This window comes from Dendrobates tinctorius, unplaced genomic scaffold, assembly GCF_039654945.1.
Source record: "Dendrobates tinctorius isolate UK_male_01 unplaced genomic scaffold, ASM3965494v1 ptg000154l, whole genome shotgun sequence".
NCBI classification, from domain to species: domain Eukaryota; kingdom Metazoa; phylum Chordata; class Amphibia; order Anura; family Dendrobatidae; genus Dendrobates; species Dendrobates tinctorius.
Window position 1 is genome coordinate 22,592,014 of NW_027361821.1, and position 19,154 is coordinate 22,611,167.

General features: G+C 42.4%; 1 protein-coding gene across 1 annotated transcript in view; it reads left to right on the forward strand.

Moving 5' to 3' along the window:
* ALG13 (ALG13 UDP-N-acetylglucosaminyltransferase subunit) overlaps positions 1-19,154 on the forward strand; it is a 198,163-nt gene that overhangs the window by 140,637 nt on the left and 38,372 nt on the right. Inside the window, exons 16-17 of the mRNA XM_073547540.1 lie at positions 16,433-16,497; positions 16,623-16,723. Of these exons, the coding sequence (XP_073403641.1) occupies positions 16,433-16,497; positions 16,623-16,723 (166 nt within the window). The remainder of the gene's footprint in view (positions 1-16,432; positions 16,498-16,622; positions 16,724-19,154) is intronic.

The following is a 19,154-nucleotide window of genomic DNA, read 5'->3' on the forward strand; positions in this document are numbered from 1 at the left end:
AGGTCGGAGGTTATAGTGCCAATTCCTCCGTTGGAAAGGGGAAAGGGTCACTATTCCTCCCTGTTCTCCATCGCAAAGCCATCCGGAGAGGCCTGAACTATTATAAACGTAAAACATCAAAATGCCTGGGTTACGTACAAGAGGTTTCGGATGGAATCAATATGGTCGGCAATACATCTAATAGACAGGGATGCCGTCATGTGTACCCTCGACCTGAAGAGTGCGTACTATCAGGTCCCTGTCCATCCCTCATCCCAGAGACTAAGATTTGCAGTCAGACTACCGACCCGGAAACGCCGCTTCCAGTTCCAATGCCTTCCATTTGGGCTAGCTTCAGCCCCTCGAATATTCACAAAGCTGGTAGCGGAGGTAGTGGCCTACCTGAGAAATCAGGGTATCATCATAATACTGTACTTAGACGACTTCCTCCTGGTGGCAAAATCAGAGGAAAAGCTTAAAAGCTTATTCGAGACAGAAACCGAATGGTCGTAATACTGGAGTTCCTCGGCTGGGTGATCAACAAACAGAAGTCAGACCTAACACCAGAAAGCAGAAAGACCTTCCTGGGACTTCTCCTAGACTCAGGAGACCGAATATCCCTTCTACCACGAAAGAAGCAAAGGATTATTCAGGACAGAACAGAGGACCTCTTGAAGCATCGCACCTCCATAAGAGGGGCGATGGCGGTCTTGGGCCTGATGACGGCTTGCACTCCGTGCGTCAGATGGGCCCAGTTCCATTCGAGACCCTTGCAGAAGGAAATTCTCGCAAAGTGGGACAGGCATCAGGCTTCACTCGACAGGCCCATAACACTGCCAGGTCCAGTGAAAAGGTCACTACGATGGTGGATACAGCCCAAGAACTTGCGGGTAGGTGTGCTATGGACAACCTCTCCTTATGTGGTAATCACCACAGACGCCAGTACGTGGAGATGGGGAGCCCACGTAGAAGGGAAGATTTTCCAAGGAGAATGGCCAGTCAACATCAGAAACAGATCCTCCAACTTCAGGGAGCTCTTTGCGGTCTGGGAAGTCCTGCGGCGGAACCGGTCGGTCGTGAAGAATCGACACATTCGAATATTGCTGGACAACATAACGGCAGTCGCGTTCCTGAAGCACCAGGGAGGCCCGAGGCACCGACCACTCCAGGCTCTAGCAGAACGAATATTCGCATGGGCAGAGGGAGTTGTCCTCTCAGTAACTGCAATCCACCTGGAGGGTTCCCAGAACGTGGCAGCAGATTACCTAAGCAGAGAGCAGGTCTGCCCGACAGAGTGGGAGCTGAACGAAGAGATCTTCCATCAATTATGTCAGCGGTGGGGGACCCCCAGAATAGACCTATAAGCAAACCAGAAAACCTCAAAGGTCTCCAGATTCTACTCCCTGAACCCAGCGGACCACCCTCACGGTGTAGACGCCCTAAGTCAGGTCTGGGAAGAGCCCCTCTCGTACGCATTCCCACCTCTAGCGCTCATACCGGTGATATTGATAGTTCCATACTGGCCGAAGAGGAGCTGGTTTCCCTTACTGGGAGCCATGGCGGTAGGAAGCCCAGTTGAGCTACCCCTAAGGGAAGAAGTCATCCACCAGGGCCCGATCGGCCACCCGAATCCAGCAAGACTCCACCTCTCGGTGTGGATCCTGAAAGGGACATCCTGAAGGCAAAAGGCTTATCAGATCAGGTCATATCTACCTTACTAGCCAGCAGGAAGCCAGTTACATCAGCGATCTACCGGAAGATATGGAAGAGATTTTGTCTGGACGGTGGCAGGTCCGACTTAGTGGCAGGTACCCCTGACCTCCCTAGTGTCCTAGACTTCCTACAGTCAGGGTATAATAAAGGCCTCAAACCCAGCACCTTAGAGGTCCAGATTTCGGCTTTGAGCTCCTTTTGATTACCCCCTGGCTTCTCATCCTTGGGTAGTAAGATTCATAAGGGCCACGCAACATCTTTGCCCCAGGATTAGGCAGCTCACCCCGCCTTGGGACCTTGGTCTGGTCCTTAGAACCCTATGTAGGGACCCATACGTTCCCAGCGAGAGAGTGTCCATCTCAACTCTCACTCGGAAAACGGCCTTCCTTGTAGCCATTACCACGGCCAACAGAATAGGGGAGATCCAGGCCCTGTCCACCAAGGATCCATATCTCCAGATCCGAGAAGATCATATAATCCTAATGTTAGATCCGGCATTTATGGCATTTATCCCAAAGGTAGCCTCTTACCAAAATATAAATCAGGAGATAGTGTTACCATCCTTTTGCGACAACCCTCGTAACGAGAAGGAACAGCGTCTCCACTCACTGGATGTGAGACGGGCAGTTATAAACTATCTCGAGGCCACCAACAGTTGGCGTATAGACCCAAACCTGTTCATCCTTTTTGGGGGAAAAAATAAGGGGAAGAAAGCCTCTAAAGCAACCATCGCAAGATGGATAACCTCGGTCCAGTCGGAAGGCATCAACCCACCAGATACTTTAAGGGCCCACTCTACAAGGGCAGTATCGGCCTCTTGGGCCGAACGAGCAGGCACCTCAGTTGAACAGATGTGTATGGCAGCAACCTGGGCCAGTCTTAATACTTTTTGCAAGCACTACAAGCTCGATGTGCTATCAGGTCAACACACCGCATTTGGGAGAAAGGTTCTACAGGCGGTAATCCCACCCTAAGGAGGTGCGTCAGGGGGACGTCCTGGAAAATAGGTATTAGACCTACCGGTAACTGTTTCCAGGAGTCCATCCTGACTGCACGGGTAGTGCCCTCCCTGTTATGTTATGGTATGTTATGTCATATGCTGTAATATGAATGTATCATTAAAGTGTTATTGCATTATCCACGCTGTGGTACTTGTTAAGTCACTGAGGGAAAGGGGGTGGGACGGGACCTTTTAACCTCTCGTGTGCTTTCCTGTCCCTGTAAGGAGGACGACCTCCATGGTGCTGTCAGGATGGACTCTTGGAAACATTACCGGTAGGTCTAATACCTATTTTTTTTCACAAAAATGATCTTTTTGCCCCGAATTTTTTATTTTACCAAGGGTAGCAAAAGGAAATGGACCCCAAAAGTTGTTGTGCAATTTGTCCTGAGTAGGCTGATACCCCATATGTGGGGGTAAACCTCTGTTTGGATGCACGGTAGAGCTCGGAAGGGAAAGAGCGCAGTTTGACTTTTTCAACGCAGAATTGGCTGGAATTAAGATCGGACACCATGTTGCGTTTGCAGAGCTCCTGATGTGCCTAAACAGTGGAAACCCCCAGAAGTGTCACCATTTTGGACACTAGACCCTCTAAGGAGCTTATCTAGATGTGTGGTGAGCTCTTTGAACCCCCAAGTGCTTCACAGAAGCTTATAACAGAGCTGTGAAAATAAAAAATCATTTTTTTTCCACAAATATCATATTTTAGCCCCCAATTTTTTATTTTCCCAAGGGTATCAGGAGAAATTATACCTCCAAAGTTGTTCAATTTTTCCTGAGTACACTGATACCCCATATGTGGCAGTAAACCACTGTTTGGATACATGTCGGGGCTCGGAAGGGAGGGAGCACTGTTAGATTTTTTTTTTGGATGCAAAATTGGCTGGATTCAATGGTGGTGCCATGTCACGTTTGGAGACCACCTAGTGTGCCTAAATAGTGGAAACCCTCTCAATTCTAACTCGACCCTAACCACAAGCCTAACCCTAATCCCAACCCCAACACACCCCTAACCTTAATCCTAATTCCGGCCCTAACCCTAATTCCGGCCCTAACCCAAAAATAAAAATATATTTTCTTTATTTTATTATGTGTCACTAGCTATGGGGGTGTTTATCACAGTGAACAAAGTGTACCAGTAAAATGAATGAATCCGCCGGCTGGCAGACTCGCGGGCGCACTGCGCATGCGCCTGCCATTTTGTAAGATGGAGGCGCCCATGGAGAGAAGACATCGGGACACCGGGAGGTTACCGGGACTGATAAGGTACCGGAGGAGGCTATAGGGGGTGATCGGAAGGCAGGGGGAAGCGGAGGGGGAGCAGATTATAGCGGCGGCTGCTGATCGCCGCCGTCAGAAGGTGGCAGCGGCACATCGCCGCTGCCAGCCGGATGGGGGGGTTGGATCACGATCTCCAGCCATGTCCGATGCTATTGCAGCATTGGCCATGGCTGGATAGTAATGTTTCATCAAATTTCATTGATGAAATATTACTGTCGCTCTGATTGGCTGTTAAAAGTGAAACAGCCAATCAGAGCGATCGTAGCCATGTGGGAGCGAAGCCACGCCCCCTCTGGTGAAGTACAAAGCCCCCTGTATCTGCGGGTCAGGTGACTTTTCATTAACCCAGGTCACCCGACCCGCAGGGGGGCTTTAAACTCATGACACAGCATATGCGTTAGTGGTCGGATTGGCACCGACTTTCATGACGCATACGCTGTCATTGGTCGGGAAGGGGTTAATGGAGGTGGTGGATCGATTGTTTCAAGTAGCAGAAAATAGTTCTCTATCATTGACTGCTCTTCACATAAGAGTAAAAGAAAACATCAGAGCAGACTTTTTAAGCCGCAACCTACTCAGGCAGGGAGAGTGGACACTGAATGGTTCCATCTTCGAGCAGATTGTGTGGATGTGGTGTTGTCTGGACTTGGACCTCTTTGCCACCAAAAGCAGCAAGAAGGTGAAACAATTCTGTTCTCTCAACCCAGGGAAAAGCCACTGGTGGTGGATGACTTCCTGATCAGGTGGAACATCTTGCTAGCTTATGCTTCCCCCTCCCCTTACCACTGTTGCCACTGGTGGTGAGAAAGGTCAGAGAAGACAGGGCAAGGATTATTGTGGTTGCCCCCTTTTTGACCCAGAAGGGCATGGTTTTTGTGGCTGAGGACCGTGTTGGTCACAGAACCTTGGGTGCTACCGGAGATCCTGTATCTACTCACCCAGGGGCCAGTCTGCCTTCCACGAGTAGAATCATAGAATAATAGAATTGCAGAGTTGGAAGGGACCTCTTGGACCATCTGGTCCAACCCCCTGCTCAAAGCAGGATTCGCTAAATCATCCCAGTCAGATGTCTGTTCAGCCTCTGTTTGAAGACTTCCATTGAAGGAGAACTCACCACTTCTCGTGGCAGCTTGTTCCACTCATTGATCACTCTAACTGTCAAAAAGTTTTTTCTAATATCTAATGTCTCCTCCCATTCAGTTTCATCCCATTGCTTCTAGTCTTTCCTTGTGCAAATGAGAATAAAGTTGATCCTTCTACAACGTGACAGCCCTTTAGATATTTGTAGACAGCTATTAAGTCTCCTCTCAGTCTTCTCTTTTGCAAACTAAACATTCCCAAATCCTGCAACCTTTCCTCATAAGACAGGGTTTGCAGACCGGTCACCATTCTGGTCGCTCTTTTCTGAACTTGCTCCAGTTTGTTGATGTCTTTTTTTAAAATGTGGTGCCCAAAACTGGACACAATATTCCAGATGAGGTCTGACCAAAGAGGAGTAGAGGGAAATAATGACTTCACGTGATCTAGACTGTATGCTTCTGTTAATACATCCTAGAATTGCATTTGCCCTTTTTGCTGCTGCATCACACTGTTGACTCATATTCAGTCTGTGACCTATTAGTATACCCAAGTCTTTTTCACATGTGCTGTTGCTTAGCCCTATTCCTCCCATTCTGTATATGCTTTTTTCATTTTTATTGCCCAGATGTAGTACTTTGCATTTCTCCCTGTTAAAAACCATTCTGTTAGTTGCTGCCCACTTCTCCAGTTTATTTATATCTTTTTGAATCCTTTTTGAGTAGCCAGGCTTCACCTGACAGCATGGAATTTGGAAGGTTCTTGTTGAGGGAAAGGGGGTTTTATCCTAATCTGATTGCCACTCTTTAAAAGAGTAGGAAAGTGGTCACGACCAAAATTTATGCCAGAACCTGGAAAAGGTTTTGTCCACCTCAAATTTTAAGATGGGGGAGGCCCCAATTAGTCTGATTCTGGAGTTCCATCAGCAAGGGCTTAAGATGGGTCTATCCACTAGTACTCTCAAAGTTCAGGTATCGGGCCTGGGGGCCCTTTTTAGCTGTGATCATGCAGGGAATTACTGGATAGCTAGATTTATTAAGGTGTCAACTAGATCTCCAGGCCCATCATTGAGAGAATAATGACTGGTCCTGACAGGTTACCCATTGAGTCAGCCCCAATAAAGATGCTTTCCCTTAAAGTAGCCCTCCTGGTTGCATTAACATCTGACTGAAGGGTGAGTGATATCCAGGCTCTTTCTAGGCTTCCACCATATACCCAGTTCCTGGAGGATAGGGTTATCCTAAAGCCAGATCCATCTTACCAAAGGTAGCCTCCAAATTCCATAGGTTGCAATAAATAGTTATCCCTTCCTTCTTTCCCAATCCTAAGAACCAGAAGGAAATTAAGCTTCATACACTTGATGTCAGGAGGTGCCTGTTAGCTTACTTGTCAGTCACTGACCCTTGGATAAAGGATAATTCCTTATTTGTGTCCTTCCAGGGGGCTAGAAAGGGCTTTAAGGGTGTAAAGAAGTGCTTTAGCTAGATGGATCAGGGAGGCTTTTTCATTAGCTTATACATTAAGTGGCAAGATGGCACCAGAAGGTCTCAGGGCTCACTCCTCATGGGCCATGGCGGCCTCATGGGCAGAAAGATCTGAGGTCTCGATCGAGCAGATATATAAGGCAGCTACATGGTCTTCTCCTTCCACCTTTTATAAACATAGACTGGATATGGGTACCTCTTCTGATCTCAAATTTGAAAAAAAGATACTTCAGGATATAGTCCCTCCCTAAAATTCTTACCTCTCTGTAATTATCTCGTGGCGCTGTCATGGGAGACCAAATAAAGTCTTAGTTACATACCGGGAATGGTATTTTTCAAAGCCCATGACAGCACCCTTTTATTCCCTCCCTTCACGTGTGAGTGAGCACTTCTTCCTCTTGTAAGTATTCACGGTTGTGAAATCATCTGGAGTTAAGTGTATTGTATGGTTTTTTTTTTTCCCTTAACCATGGGAATTCCTCTCTTGCTCTGTAATCCAACTGATGTCTGTAGGTTTCCTGCTCTTGAAGGGTGGATCCCCTCTCTCCTGGCGCTGTCATGGGCTCCGAAGAATACGGTTACTGTTAAGTAACTAAGACTTTCCTCCAGCAGTTGCTTCAGTCTTTACATGACCATTTACAACTTTCCCTCAGTTATCTATTAAGTGTTTTGGAAACGAGACCCACAGCAAATCACTGATCCAACTCTGGTGAGGTGGTTTCATACTATTCTTAGTGATGCCATATTGGTAAAATATGATTCACTTAATGATTGGCTGCAGTGTGAATGCCAAGACTTTGGGTATAACTCAATAGTGGGAATATCCCTTAATCAGTGGGATATGCTTGTAAGGGAGGGATGTTATGAATGAGTCACCGTAGGAGGCAAAAACAGAAATACTAGCTAAGTCCAGAAAACCAGAGAAGTTGGCAGCTATCGGATTACAGACCCCTGAACCTATCAACAACAACTAGCAGTAGCCGTGGGGGGTTCCTACGGTGCCCTAGACCCCTCGATCACAGCCGGAGAACTACATAGCCTAAAGACAGAAAGGGAAATCTAAACTTCCCCAGAGCAGACCCCAAAGGAATAGGCAGCCCCCAACATATAATGACGGTGAAGCAAAATGAAAAAACACTCACACAGATAGAAAGAGAGGCTGAGCAAAAGATGGGGCCCAAGCGAACTACATAGGACAGGATAGAAAAGCTGCTGTCTGTAATCCGCCAAAACCCTATCTAAACAAGAGCCAACAGCTGATAGGGAAAAAAGCCCTGAAGACGCTAGGCTTCAAAAAGACTATATCAGTACTCAGGTATTTTCTGAAGACAGAGTAAAAAGGAATTCAGCACACCCCAGCAGGGAATGGCAGAAATCCAGAAAAACAAGGAAAAACAAAACCAAAACACAAATGCAAAAGGCAGAGCAGAAAACTTAGCTTTTGAGGAGCAGGAATCAGACTGGTCTCCTAGAATCCCTCAGAGAGATCACAAGCAAGGCAGAAGGGCGTCGGCTGCCTTATATCCCGTCAGCAATTCCCGTCACCCAGTCATCATCATCCTGCCCAGATGCTTGGTAATCAGCCTCACTACCTTCCTTCACCAGAAGAGGGAGTTCATCAGACCTCAATGGTGAAGGGGAAAATGAACTCACAACAGAGGGGGAGTCTAACCTCTGGAACCCTTAGGAATCACGAGAACAGAGTCTCTGGAAAGAATGGGGCTCTGTATGCCTTATCAGCCTCCACTCCTTTCATTGTCAATGGGACAGCTGGAAATGGTCAAGTTATAAGTTTCTCTGGCAAACCCATAGACAATGGATGAAGCTGAGGTCAAGCAGTGCTTCTTGGCTATATTTAGACAGAAATATTTATAGCCCAGTTCCCCGAATATCTGTGGGTTACACCAGTCAAACGCCAGCAATCAGGATGTTTCCCCCTATCCTATAGATAACAGAAGAACATTCAATTGTGAGAATGACCCATTAATATTTAAAAAAAAAAAAAAAAAAAAATTAAAAAAGCCTTGCAGTTTGAAGTGCTGTGGCGCTTTCACTGATTTTCCTTGGACATTCACTCCCTTTGGAATGAGCTACAGCACCCCCATTCACTTAAAACCTACTGATAAGTAAAAGCTGTGCCATTTGTTCTTATGTTTGACAGGGTTCCTTTAAATTGGCTAGCTTGTGTTATTCCAACATTCAAACTTTCTCATTCTATTTTTTTTAACCAATATAAAAGGCATTGGATCTCAATACTTGTATTAGTCAATGATTTACGCTACAGAGTTGGGCACGAGATTTGGTATTTATAAAGTTTGTTTCACGAATAGCAATAGGATTGCATAGGACAACGGGCTCCTATCCTGTTTCCCGGGTTACCCCAAATGGTGCAGATGCCGTGCATCTCGTATTTTGCTGTGCTCCTATTAAAACACTTATCTGTTTTCTTAACACCAAGGAAGGCTTAGTACAGAAGCATATGTGATAATGCAAACTAGCTGGACAGGGGTAAACATATAGTAGTTTCCTTTTGTCCCTATCATACAAATACACTCACAAAATAGAGTGGATATTAGGGGAGGTACAGGAGGAATGAAACAAATGGGAGAGGATAGGGAGGAAAACACACCAATTCCAGCAATTTCCTGATATACACTCCAATCGCCTGGTACAAACACTGACACTCTCGCTAACTTTCACTGGCACGTTCTGAAACAAGGAGAGTTCTTATGCCTTTGGAACGTAATAAACTCAGAAAATACTGGTATAACCCAAGACTGGGAGCTCTATTAAATGACTTGAGAAGTTTCTTGGTCAAGAGTTAAGAACGTGGTGGGATCATAATACCCTTAAAAAAAAAATATTTGGAAAGGGAAATACCACGAGGTCTTCGTATGGAAAAAAAATTCCGACATACATCTTTTCGGAGGAATTTCATGATAAATGGAACTGTATTTTGTCCAAATGCTCTTTTAACCTGATGGAGCTGATTATTTCCCATGAGGTAATTAGTCTTAATAACCTTAAGGAGGACATAGATAAAATCAATGTAGAATTAAGTAAATTTAATACATCACCTGACTTTGATACTATCATGAAAAAAAAATCTCGGACAATATTAAATCTCTGGAAGAGAACATTATTAAAACCAAGAAATCCAAGCTCTCCAGAGACACCATGGATTATAAGAACAATCGGGTGCACACTTGGAGTAAGTATCCATCCTACAGTTCTTCTAAGAAATCTATTCTAAAAAAACAGGCAGATATTTAAGTCTGGCCATAAATGCAACAGATTAGTTTTTCTCTTCATCTGAATACAACAGTTCTGACTATGATACTGACAACTCTGCACGCAGTATGCCTGGTAATGCACATGAATCTCGTAAATCTATTGCTCCCGCAACAAAAAACGCAATAAGTGTAGGAGAGGAGGGCGAAGAAAGCGAAAACCATCCATGGAGGCGCTATCTTATGAGACACAGGAAAACAACGCATCAAAATCAGTGGACAATTTTTCTAGTGTCTGTTATAACCCCTATTGTGCTATCACAAGTGCAAATGGATGTGTTATCTAAAGGACTAAATTTTGTACCAAGTAAAAAAAATTCAATTTTTTTTTTTTTCAAACTATCAATGTTGTAAACAGATTCACCAGATTGCTAACAGTTAAGGCCTGTTTCACACTTCCGTTTTTGTGTCCGCCAAACGGATCCGTTTCCGTTTTTTTGACGGAAACTGATGCAAACGGATCCGTTTTTTTGACGGATCCGCGGTAACCGTAATGGAAGTCTATGGGACAAAAAAAACGGATCCTGCAAAAAATGGCGGATCCGTTTTTTTACGGAAAACAACGGATTTTGACGGATTTGAAAAAACGGAAGTGTGAAACAGGCCTAAGACACTTCTTTTCATAGGATCAGCAGTGAATTTCATCAGTGGACAAACGACCTACTCTACCTGTGATTACAGTGTACCATTTTCATTCAAAGAACAAAATGCTATTTGTACATTATCTTCTCTTCAGGATCCGAAATTTAATCCATGTTCCATTCAAGATGGTGACAATAGGATTGCCACTCAGAACTCAACCTATTATCCATTAGTCGAGAATTCCTTCCCTTGATTTTCAACCTTTGGTGTAGAGAGAATTAAGCGCACTAGATGCTAAAACCAAGCAATCTGATTTTTTTCAACAATTTAACTACTGCTCAACATAATGCCATTAGGGAACTACATAATTCTAATAGTGGTTAGACAATCTGACAAAGGGGGGGTTGCACCATGGTATTGGATACCACTTTATATACACTGCTCAAAAAAATAAAGGGAACACAACAGAATATAACTCCAAGTAAATAAAACTTCTGTGAAATCAAACTGTCCACTTAGGAAGCAACACTGATTGACAATCAGTTTCACATGTCTGGGGACACGAGGCGAAAACATAATTCTCCCTCTGTACAAATCACTCGTCAGACCACACTTGGAGTATTGTGTGCAATTTTGGACACTGGTGCTCAAGAAAGACATTGCTGAACTTGAAAGGGTTCAAAGGCGGGCTACTAAAATGATAAATGAAGTTGGTTCACTACAATACCCAGAAAGGTTATCATAATTTGGTCTATTTACTCTAGAAAAGAGAAGACTTAGGGGAGACCTAATATATATGTACAAGTATATCAGAGGGCAATACAGAGATCTCTCCAATGAACGGTTTGTACCAAGGACTGTGACAAGAACAAGGGGGCATTCTCTTCGTTTGGAGGAAAGACAATTTCTGCACCAGCATAGAAGAGGGTTCTTCACGGTAAGAGCAGTGAGGCTCTGGAATTCTCTTCCTGAGGAAGTGGTGATGGCCAACTCACTGAATAAATTTAAGAAAGGAATGGATGCATTTCTTGTGAGTAACAGTATAGAAGGTTACGAATAACATAATATTATAGGTAGATGGTTGACCCAGCTTAGGGGAAGGAGTTTTTTTCCCTATGGAGAAAATTGGCTTCTACTCTGTGGGTTTTTTGCCTTCCCCAGTATCAACAATGCAGAACAGCTGCACTAAAAATAGGCTGAACTAGATAGACATAAGGTCTTCCTTCAGCCTTCAAAACTCTTATGTTATGCTGTTGTGCAAATGGAATAGACAACAGATGGAAATTATTGGCAATTATCAAGACACATTCAATAAAGTGGTTCTGCAGGTGGGGACCACAGACCACATCTCAGCACCAATGCTTTCTGGCTGATGTTTTGGTCACTTTTAAAAGTTGGTTGTGCTTTCACACTTGTGGTAGCATGAGACAGACTCTACAACCCACGCAAGTGGCTCAGGTAGTGCAGCTCATCCAGGATGGCACATCAATGCGAGCTGTGGCAAGAAGGTTTGCTGTGTCTGTCAGCATAGTGTCCAGAGGCTGGAGGCGCTACCAATAGACAGGCCAGTACACCAGGAGACATGGAGGGAGGCGTAGGAGGGCAACAACCCAGCAACAGGATCGCTACCTTTGTGCAATGTGGAACAGGAGGAGCACTGCCAGAGCCCTGCAAAATTACCTCCAGCAGGCCACAAATGTGCATGTCTGCATAAACTGTTAGAAACAGACTCCATGAAGATGGTCTGAGTGCCTGACGTCCACAGATGGGGGCTGTGCTCACAGCACAACACCATGCAGGATGCTTGGCATTTGCCACAGAACACCAGGATTGGCAAATTCGCCACTGGCGCCCTGTGCTCTTCACAGATGAAAGCAGATTCACACTGAGCACATGTGACAGACATGACAGTCTGGAGACGCCATGGAGAGCGATCTGCTGCCTGCAACATCCTTCAGCATGACTGGTTTGGCAGTGGGTCAGTAATAGTGAGGGGTGGCATTTCTTTGGAGGGCTGCACAGCCCTCAGTGTGCTTGCCAGAGGTAGCCTGACTGCCATTAGGTACCGAGATGAGATCCTCAGACCCCTTGTGAGACCATATGCTGGTGGGGTTGGCCCTGGGTTCCTCCTAATGCAGGACATTGCCAGACCTCATGTGGCTGGAGTGTCAGCAGTTCCTGCAAAATGAAGGCATTGAAGCTATGGACTGGCCCGCCTGTTCCCCAGGCCTGAATCCGATTGAACACATCTGGGACATCATGTCTCGCTCCATCCACCAATGTCAGGTTGCACCACACTGTCCAGGAGTTGGCGGATGCTTTATTCCAGGTCTGGGAGGAGATCCCTCTTGACAACATCCGCCGACTCATCAGGAGCATGCCCAGGTGTCATAGGGAGGTGAAACTGGCACGTGGAGGCCACACACACTACTGAGCATCATTTCCTTGTCTTCGGGCATTTCCACTGAAGTTGGATCAGCCTGTACTTGATTTTCCTCTTTGATTTTAAGTATCCTTCCAAATCCGGACCTCCATGGGATACTAATTTTTGATTTACATTGATCATTTTTATGTTTTCTTGTTCTCAACGCATGCCACTATGTAATGAATGAAGATTTGCAGCTGCGATATTTAATTCAGTAACATCTATGATGTGGTATCTTAGTGTTCCCTTTATTTTTTTTGAGCAGTGTATTTGGTGAACTCTATATTAGATGATTCATCCACATATGACTCTTGCTATTGATCCAACTCCATCATGTAAACTTAAATTGTCTGGTATTTTGAAGAGAGGTATACAATTAGGCATTATCAATACTAAAGTTGGTAAATGGCTTTTACCAGATCATTCCAGTTTCTCAAGGTGTTCCTAAGGCCCAGAAGAATATTTTTCCGTCTCCTCTCCAGCTAATTTCCAGTATTGGGTCGCTTAATTATAATTTAAGCTCATGGGTAGATGATCATTTAAGTCTCCTTGTTTCTAGAGTCCCTGGATATTTTAAGGATATGTCTTCAGTACTCCAAATCTTTGAACATTTTTATTGGGAAAAGTATTAACGGTCTTTCACATGTGATGTAGTTAATTTTTATTCCTCTATTCGTCATCATTCAGCTGTTTGAGCAATTTCTTATTTAGGACGTTGCAGTAATTATTCTGATCACCTAAAAGCAATTCATTATTAAATCACTCGCTTATCTACTTAAAAATAATTTTTTGTAATGATATTGTTTTTTCTTGGTAGATATGTGGATGATTTACTATTTGGCAAGGCACTTCATCTAATTTGCCTTTATTTCATGCAGATTTAAATTCTAATGATCTGAATCTTTCTTTTACCATCAGCAATTTGAATTTACCTAATAGGTGATTCTATTGCACATCGTATTCATACTACCCTTTATAGGAAAGAAAATTCTGGTAATTCCCTTTTGTTATCCTCCTCCCATCCTCACCATACTATTAAAGCGACTCCATATGGAGAGTTCAGGAAAGCAGAGTGATCAGTGAATGGTTGCGCGATAGGTTATAATAATCATAACATCAAACATGTATTTAATAGAGTTCTCAGCAAACCCAAGTCTTTAGTTCCAACAAAAGTATCCTCTTTTGCCAATTATGATCCTGTTACTTTTTCCACACATTATAGTTATAATCCACAATACAATCTGATAATTTCTATTAAAAAATACCTGCCAGTAGTCAAACAGCATGATAAATTGCAGCAAATCACCATTGCAGGCTGTAGATATGGGTCTGAGAGGTTTTAGTCTGGCTAATGTGTCATCTCTGTGTTTGAAACAAACTTTCACTTCCAAATCCTGGCTGTCCATTACTGGTTTTTACAGGTGTGTAGGTAGCAGATGCAATGTCTGCATCCATGCGTTGGATTGAACCAAGATTTTTCAGTCCTCAGGTGGTAAATCATATATTACTACTTTCATCAATTGTGATGCTCAGTATGTGGTTTATTTCATCCTGCTGCCTGTCATGTGGGATTAAATATATTGAACTACTCGCAAAATAAAAAAACAAATTGCTGAACATTTGACCAATATTCATAATAGGAATGAGGCTTATTCGGGTGCCGCCAAGCAATTTAACATTCACAAAGGGGATATTTCCCAGTTCACGTTTTTTGCGTTTAAGAAAGTACGTAACCCTATTAGAGGAGGTAACAAACAAACTTTTGACAACATGCAAAACTTTTTGGATTTTAAAACTTGACACTAAATATCCCAAAGGTATGAACCTTAGAAATTATTTGTTTTATATCTATTGATGGTTCAACTTTTTGTTCCAGTTCTTTTTCACTCTGGAACAACTTGCGCATAATTAATGTAATTATCTTCATGTTTTTAATGCTTTGCCTTATAGGTTTGTCATTTTGTATTTTATATCCTATGAGTAAGGGCGCTTGCAATGCGCCAGAAACGCGTCAGGTGTTTCTCATGTTTTTAACATGGTGTGACATGCTGAAATGTTTTTCTACATTTTATACGGGTTGATGTACCAGATCCATTCCTTCTGTTTTCTTCTCATTGCTGTGCTCACCAGCGGAAAGAGCACTCACCCAGATTTTGCAATTGGACTCTGCCTCATTTGGATTCATCTAGTTAACGTAGACAGCTCCCTACCTCTCTCTTACCTAAGCAGTTTAATCATTGCAGCTCCAGAGCAAAGAAAGCCAGAACTGTTAATAGGATGGTGAAGCAGTTGTAACTATCGCAGGTGTAGGTGTCACTACAAGCTACAATCGTCTGACCTCACTTTGTCATGGTATCCCCGTGACAGTTTGTTGCTTCAGTTTTTATAGTGGAAATTTTGCATTAACTTGGAATTATGAAAAGGGATCAGATAAATTGCAAAGTCATTTCTTAGTCATTATTTTAATCCCCAAAATGCCATTTTCATGGATTTTCAGGTTTGCTCTAAAATGATCTGCCTATAACATTTTAGTGATCTTCTCCTTGGCTCAGGAGAAAGTATTAAGGTACTGTCACACTTAGCGATGTCGCTAGCAAGATCGCTATAACTTGTGACGTTATAGCGATATTGCTAGCGATATCGCTGTGTGATACTTGCCTACGACCCGCTCCCCGCTGGTTATCGCTGATCGCGCGAGAACGTCCAGGCGCTTCCTGTGGAGAGACGAGCGATGAGCGTGGAGCCGGGCGGGAGGACGTCAGGATCGCCTAGTGTGACAGGTAAGTAGCGACCCCCGACTGCTGCGATGTCGCTGGTGAGATCTGCCTGTGTGGCAGCTCACTAGCGACCACTTAGCGATGCACCAGCGATCCTGACCGCGTCATATCGCTGGTCGGGATCGCTGGTGCATTACTAAGTGTGACAGTACCTTTAATGAGTACAAGGCAGCTGATATCACTTAATTCAATCAGAATAACAAATGTATTGCTTTAAAAGGAAGCTGTTTGAAATCATTCTTTTTCTGTTGTCCGTGTGGTTACCTCCAAGTCATTACTTTGCATTAAAATAGCTTTACGGGCAATTTACATTTCCTCTAAATCAACCAGTTATGGGATCACCAAGAACTTGCTACCAATCAGAGCCACCAGTGTTTCTCACACTGTCACACAGTTGAAACACCCGATGTTTGGAGTGCCAAACCCAAACGGTAACACAGACTTCCTGGAGAAGTCAGTGTTCGGGGTCCATGCCAGAATACTAGGTTTTCTGTATAAACTCTGAACTTTACTGCTCGAGTTTGCCTATCCCTATCCAGTAGCAATATGGTGATGAACAATGCTTTTACATGCAAAAAGGATAACTAAGTAGCTCAGGGAACAAAACATAGTAATTTTGGGTCCATGGCCAAGTCTTTGTATACATTTTATGTATGTGTAAAAATTTATGAAATAATTATAATTGTACTTCAGTAAACATGGACGCATCTGACTAAAGGATCTAAAAACACTGATGCTGCAAACATTGTGAAGACCAAAATTGGTGTCTCTTTTAGCCATAACTGTAGATTTTTTCATTAATATGTAGATTTTGTCCATTATAGAGCTTCAGAAAACTGAATATATGGTGTTTGCTGGAAGGCATTACTGTTTGGGTGATAAGTGTCAGGTGAGTGATAATCTTGTACACAGAAGTGTCATCTGTTTTGAATATATACTGTTTAAATATGGTAACTTGAGCCTTATAATAAAGTGCATATTCTCTGACGTGACAACCTGCTTACATGATTGTAGGTGCGTTTAGAGCCTGGTGGGCGATACTACAATGCTCATATACAAGAGGTTGGACAAGATACTAACTCTGTTACAGTATTTATTGAAGAACTAGCAGAAAAGTAAGTTTACTATAGCAGAAATTATGGCTGGGGAAAGTAAGGGAATTTTTTTGTGCATTTGAATTTTACAATGAGGAATAGATTTGGGTCTGTAAACTTCTAAAAATGTGACTAGCAGGGCATATTTCTAACTTTGTTGCTCTATTGTTGACTGTTAAATAATAATAAATTTATATAGCGCCATTGATTCCATGGTGCTGTACAGGAGAATTGATTCAAAGAAACATAATCTTGTCCGAAAAAATATAAGCCATTAGCAGAAAAAATAAAAAAGCTACAGCTCTCAGAATATAGTAATGAAAAACAGATTTTTTTTTTTTCTATAAAATAGTTTGTGTTTAAACACCAAAACATAAAAACGACATAATGTGGTATCGCTTGTAATAGTTCTGACCTGAAGTATAAGATCTGGTAATCCAAAATCCACGCTGCCAAGTATCCAAAGCATGATCATAGACAGACATGTAGTATAACTATGGTTTATTGCTTAAACACATTTCAAATTTTACAAACCTCTTCATCAGGACAAACCAGTTTTGTAAACCTTGAAACACGTTGATGCAACAAATCACAATTATACTACATGTCTGTCTGTCTGATCATACTTTTGATCCTTGGCAGCGTGGATTTTCAATCCCCAGATTCCTCATTCTATTGAAGAATAAAGTTGTCTTATCACTTTTACCACACAGTGAACAGCATAAAATAATTAAAAAAAATTATGAATTGCTGTTTTTATTCGTTCTGCCTCCCAAAAATTGTGATAGAAAGCGCTGAAAAATGTCATGTGCTGAAAATGGCAACATGTTCCGCAAATAAAAAAGCCCTCACTTTATGGTCGACCTAAATATTGAAAAATTATAGCTCTCAAAACATGGAAATGCAAACTTTTTTTTATGCAAAAAAGCATCTTTGTGTATAATCAGGGCTGTGGAGTTGGTATAAAATGGACACTGATGAAGGTCTATCGCGACTGAAACGTTTAGTGGCTACTGTATGTATTAAAATTCTGATTTTTTTTTTTTGGACCAAACATCCGGTATTTGATACTTGGATATAAAATGGACCAACTCCTAAAATATATAATAAATTGGGTACAGTAGTTCAATGCAGTTTGTGGGGAATATTTTTTTCAGAAGAATTTGGGAAAGTTATCTAACATCCTATAAATGTCTGTCCTATTCCTGATCTAAGACTTTTAGCTGAGATGAATCTGTGTTGCAGTTTATGTTCATATGTAGTGAGCTCCTGCTCTACAGATAAGGGGAAAAAATAACAAACACACGGAAGAAAAGCCTGCATTAATCTCAGAACTTCTGGATTGAACAGGAAAGCAGGATTAAAGAAGGTAAGTACTTTTTAAAGCATATCTAAATTTTCAATAAACTGTGCATAAATCAATAGTCCAGTGTATGTTGTCTCTGTATGTTTGATATTTTAGTTTGTTTTTCCTCTTAGCTCATGTTTGGTGAAATTATCTGTTCTGATGACTTATATACACTATACATAGAATATAAGGGGAAAAAAATTATGTCCTATTGATTTATGCAAAGATTATTTTATTTCTATACTGAATTATTATTGCAAGAATTACAATATACTTTATTTATTTTACAGGACAAAATTATTGTCTAAGAAACATCTTATGAAGTCAGCTGTATTTGAGCATTTCACAGTGACTCAAGTTAATAAACATTTTGTGTGTCAGTGTATAAGTGACCCAGATGAAAACAAATACTGTGATGCCAAAATCGGTGCATACTCAGGCAGTGGTAAAAGTGCTCCTTCAAGAGCTTCCAATCTAAAAAGACATTTACAATTCTGCCACCCAGACGTTTACAAAGCAGTGACTGAAAAAGATCACTCCAGAACCAAAAACCAGAGACCACCACTTCCTGCCAGGTAAAGGAGGAGGAAAGAGCGTCTTAAACGTCAGTTACAAGATATTTTGTAAGTGACAAAGATACTGTAACAATGAGAGCAGATGTGTTTAAAAGACAGCTCATCCAGCTTGTTGTGAAGGACCATGTACCATTATCATTATTGGCACGACCAGCTTTTACAGCTCTTAATGGAGAAAAGGCTCACAAACTTGGTGTTTCTCTGGAAAGAGAAAGTATTAGAAAATTAGTGATTTGAAGAAGCCCTTAACCAAAAGGAAAATCATAAAAAGACTCTCAAGAGACGCTTTGTATTTCTTAAAATGGATGCCTGCACACATCAGAGTGAACTATTTTGCTATCAATGTTCAATATGTTTGTGACAATAAAAAAATTGTTACTAAGACACTGTCAGTAAAAGCTGCTAAAGCTCATCACAGCAGCCAATTTCCCCAGACATTAGTGGAAAAAATTGTGCAAGATTATGAACTCAAAAAAGAACAGGTTCTCGCTATTATAACTGATAATGCTTCAAACATAAGTACAATTAA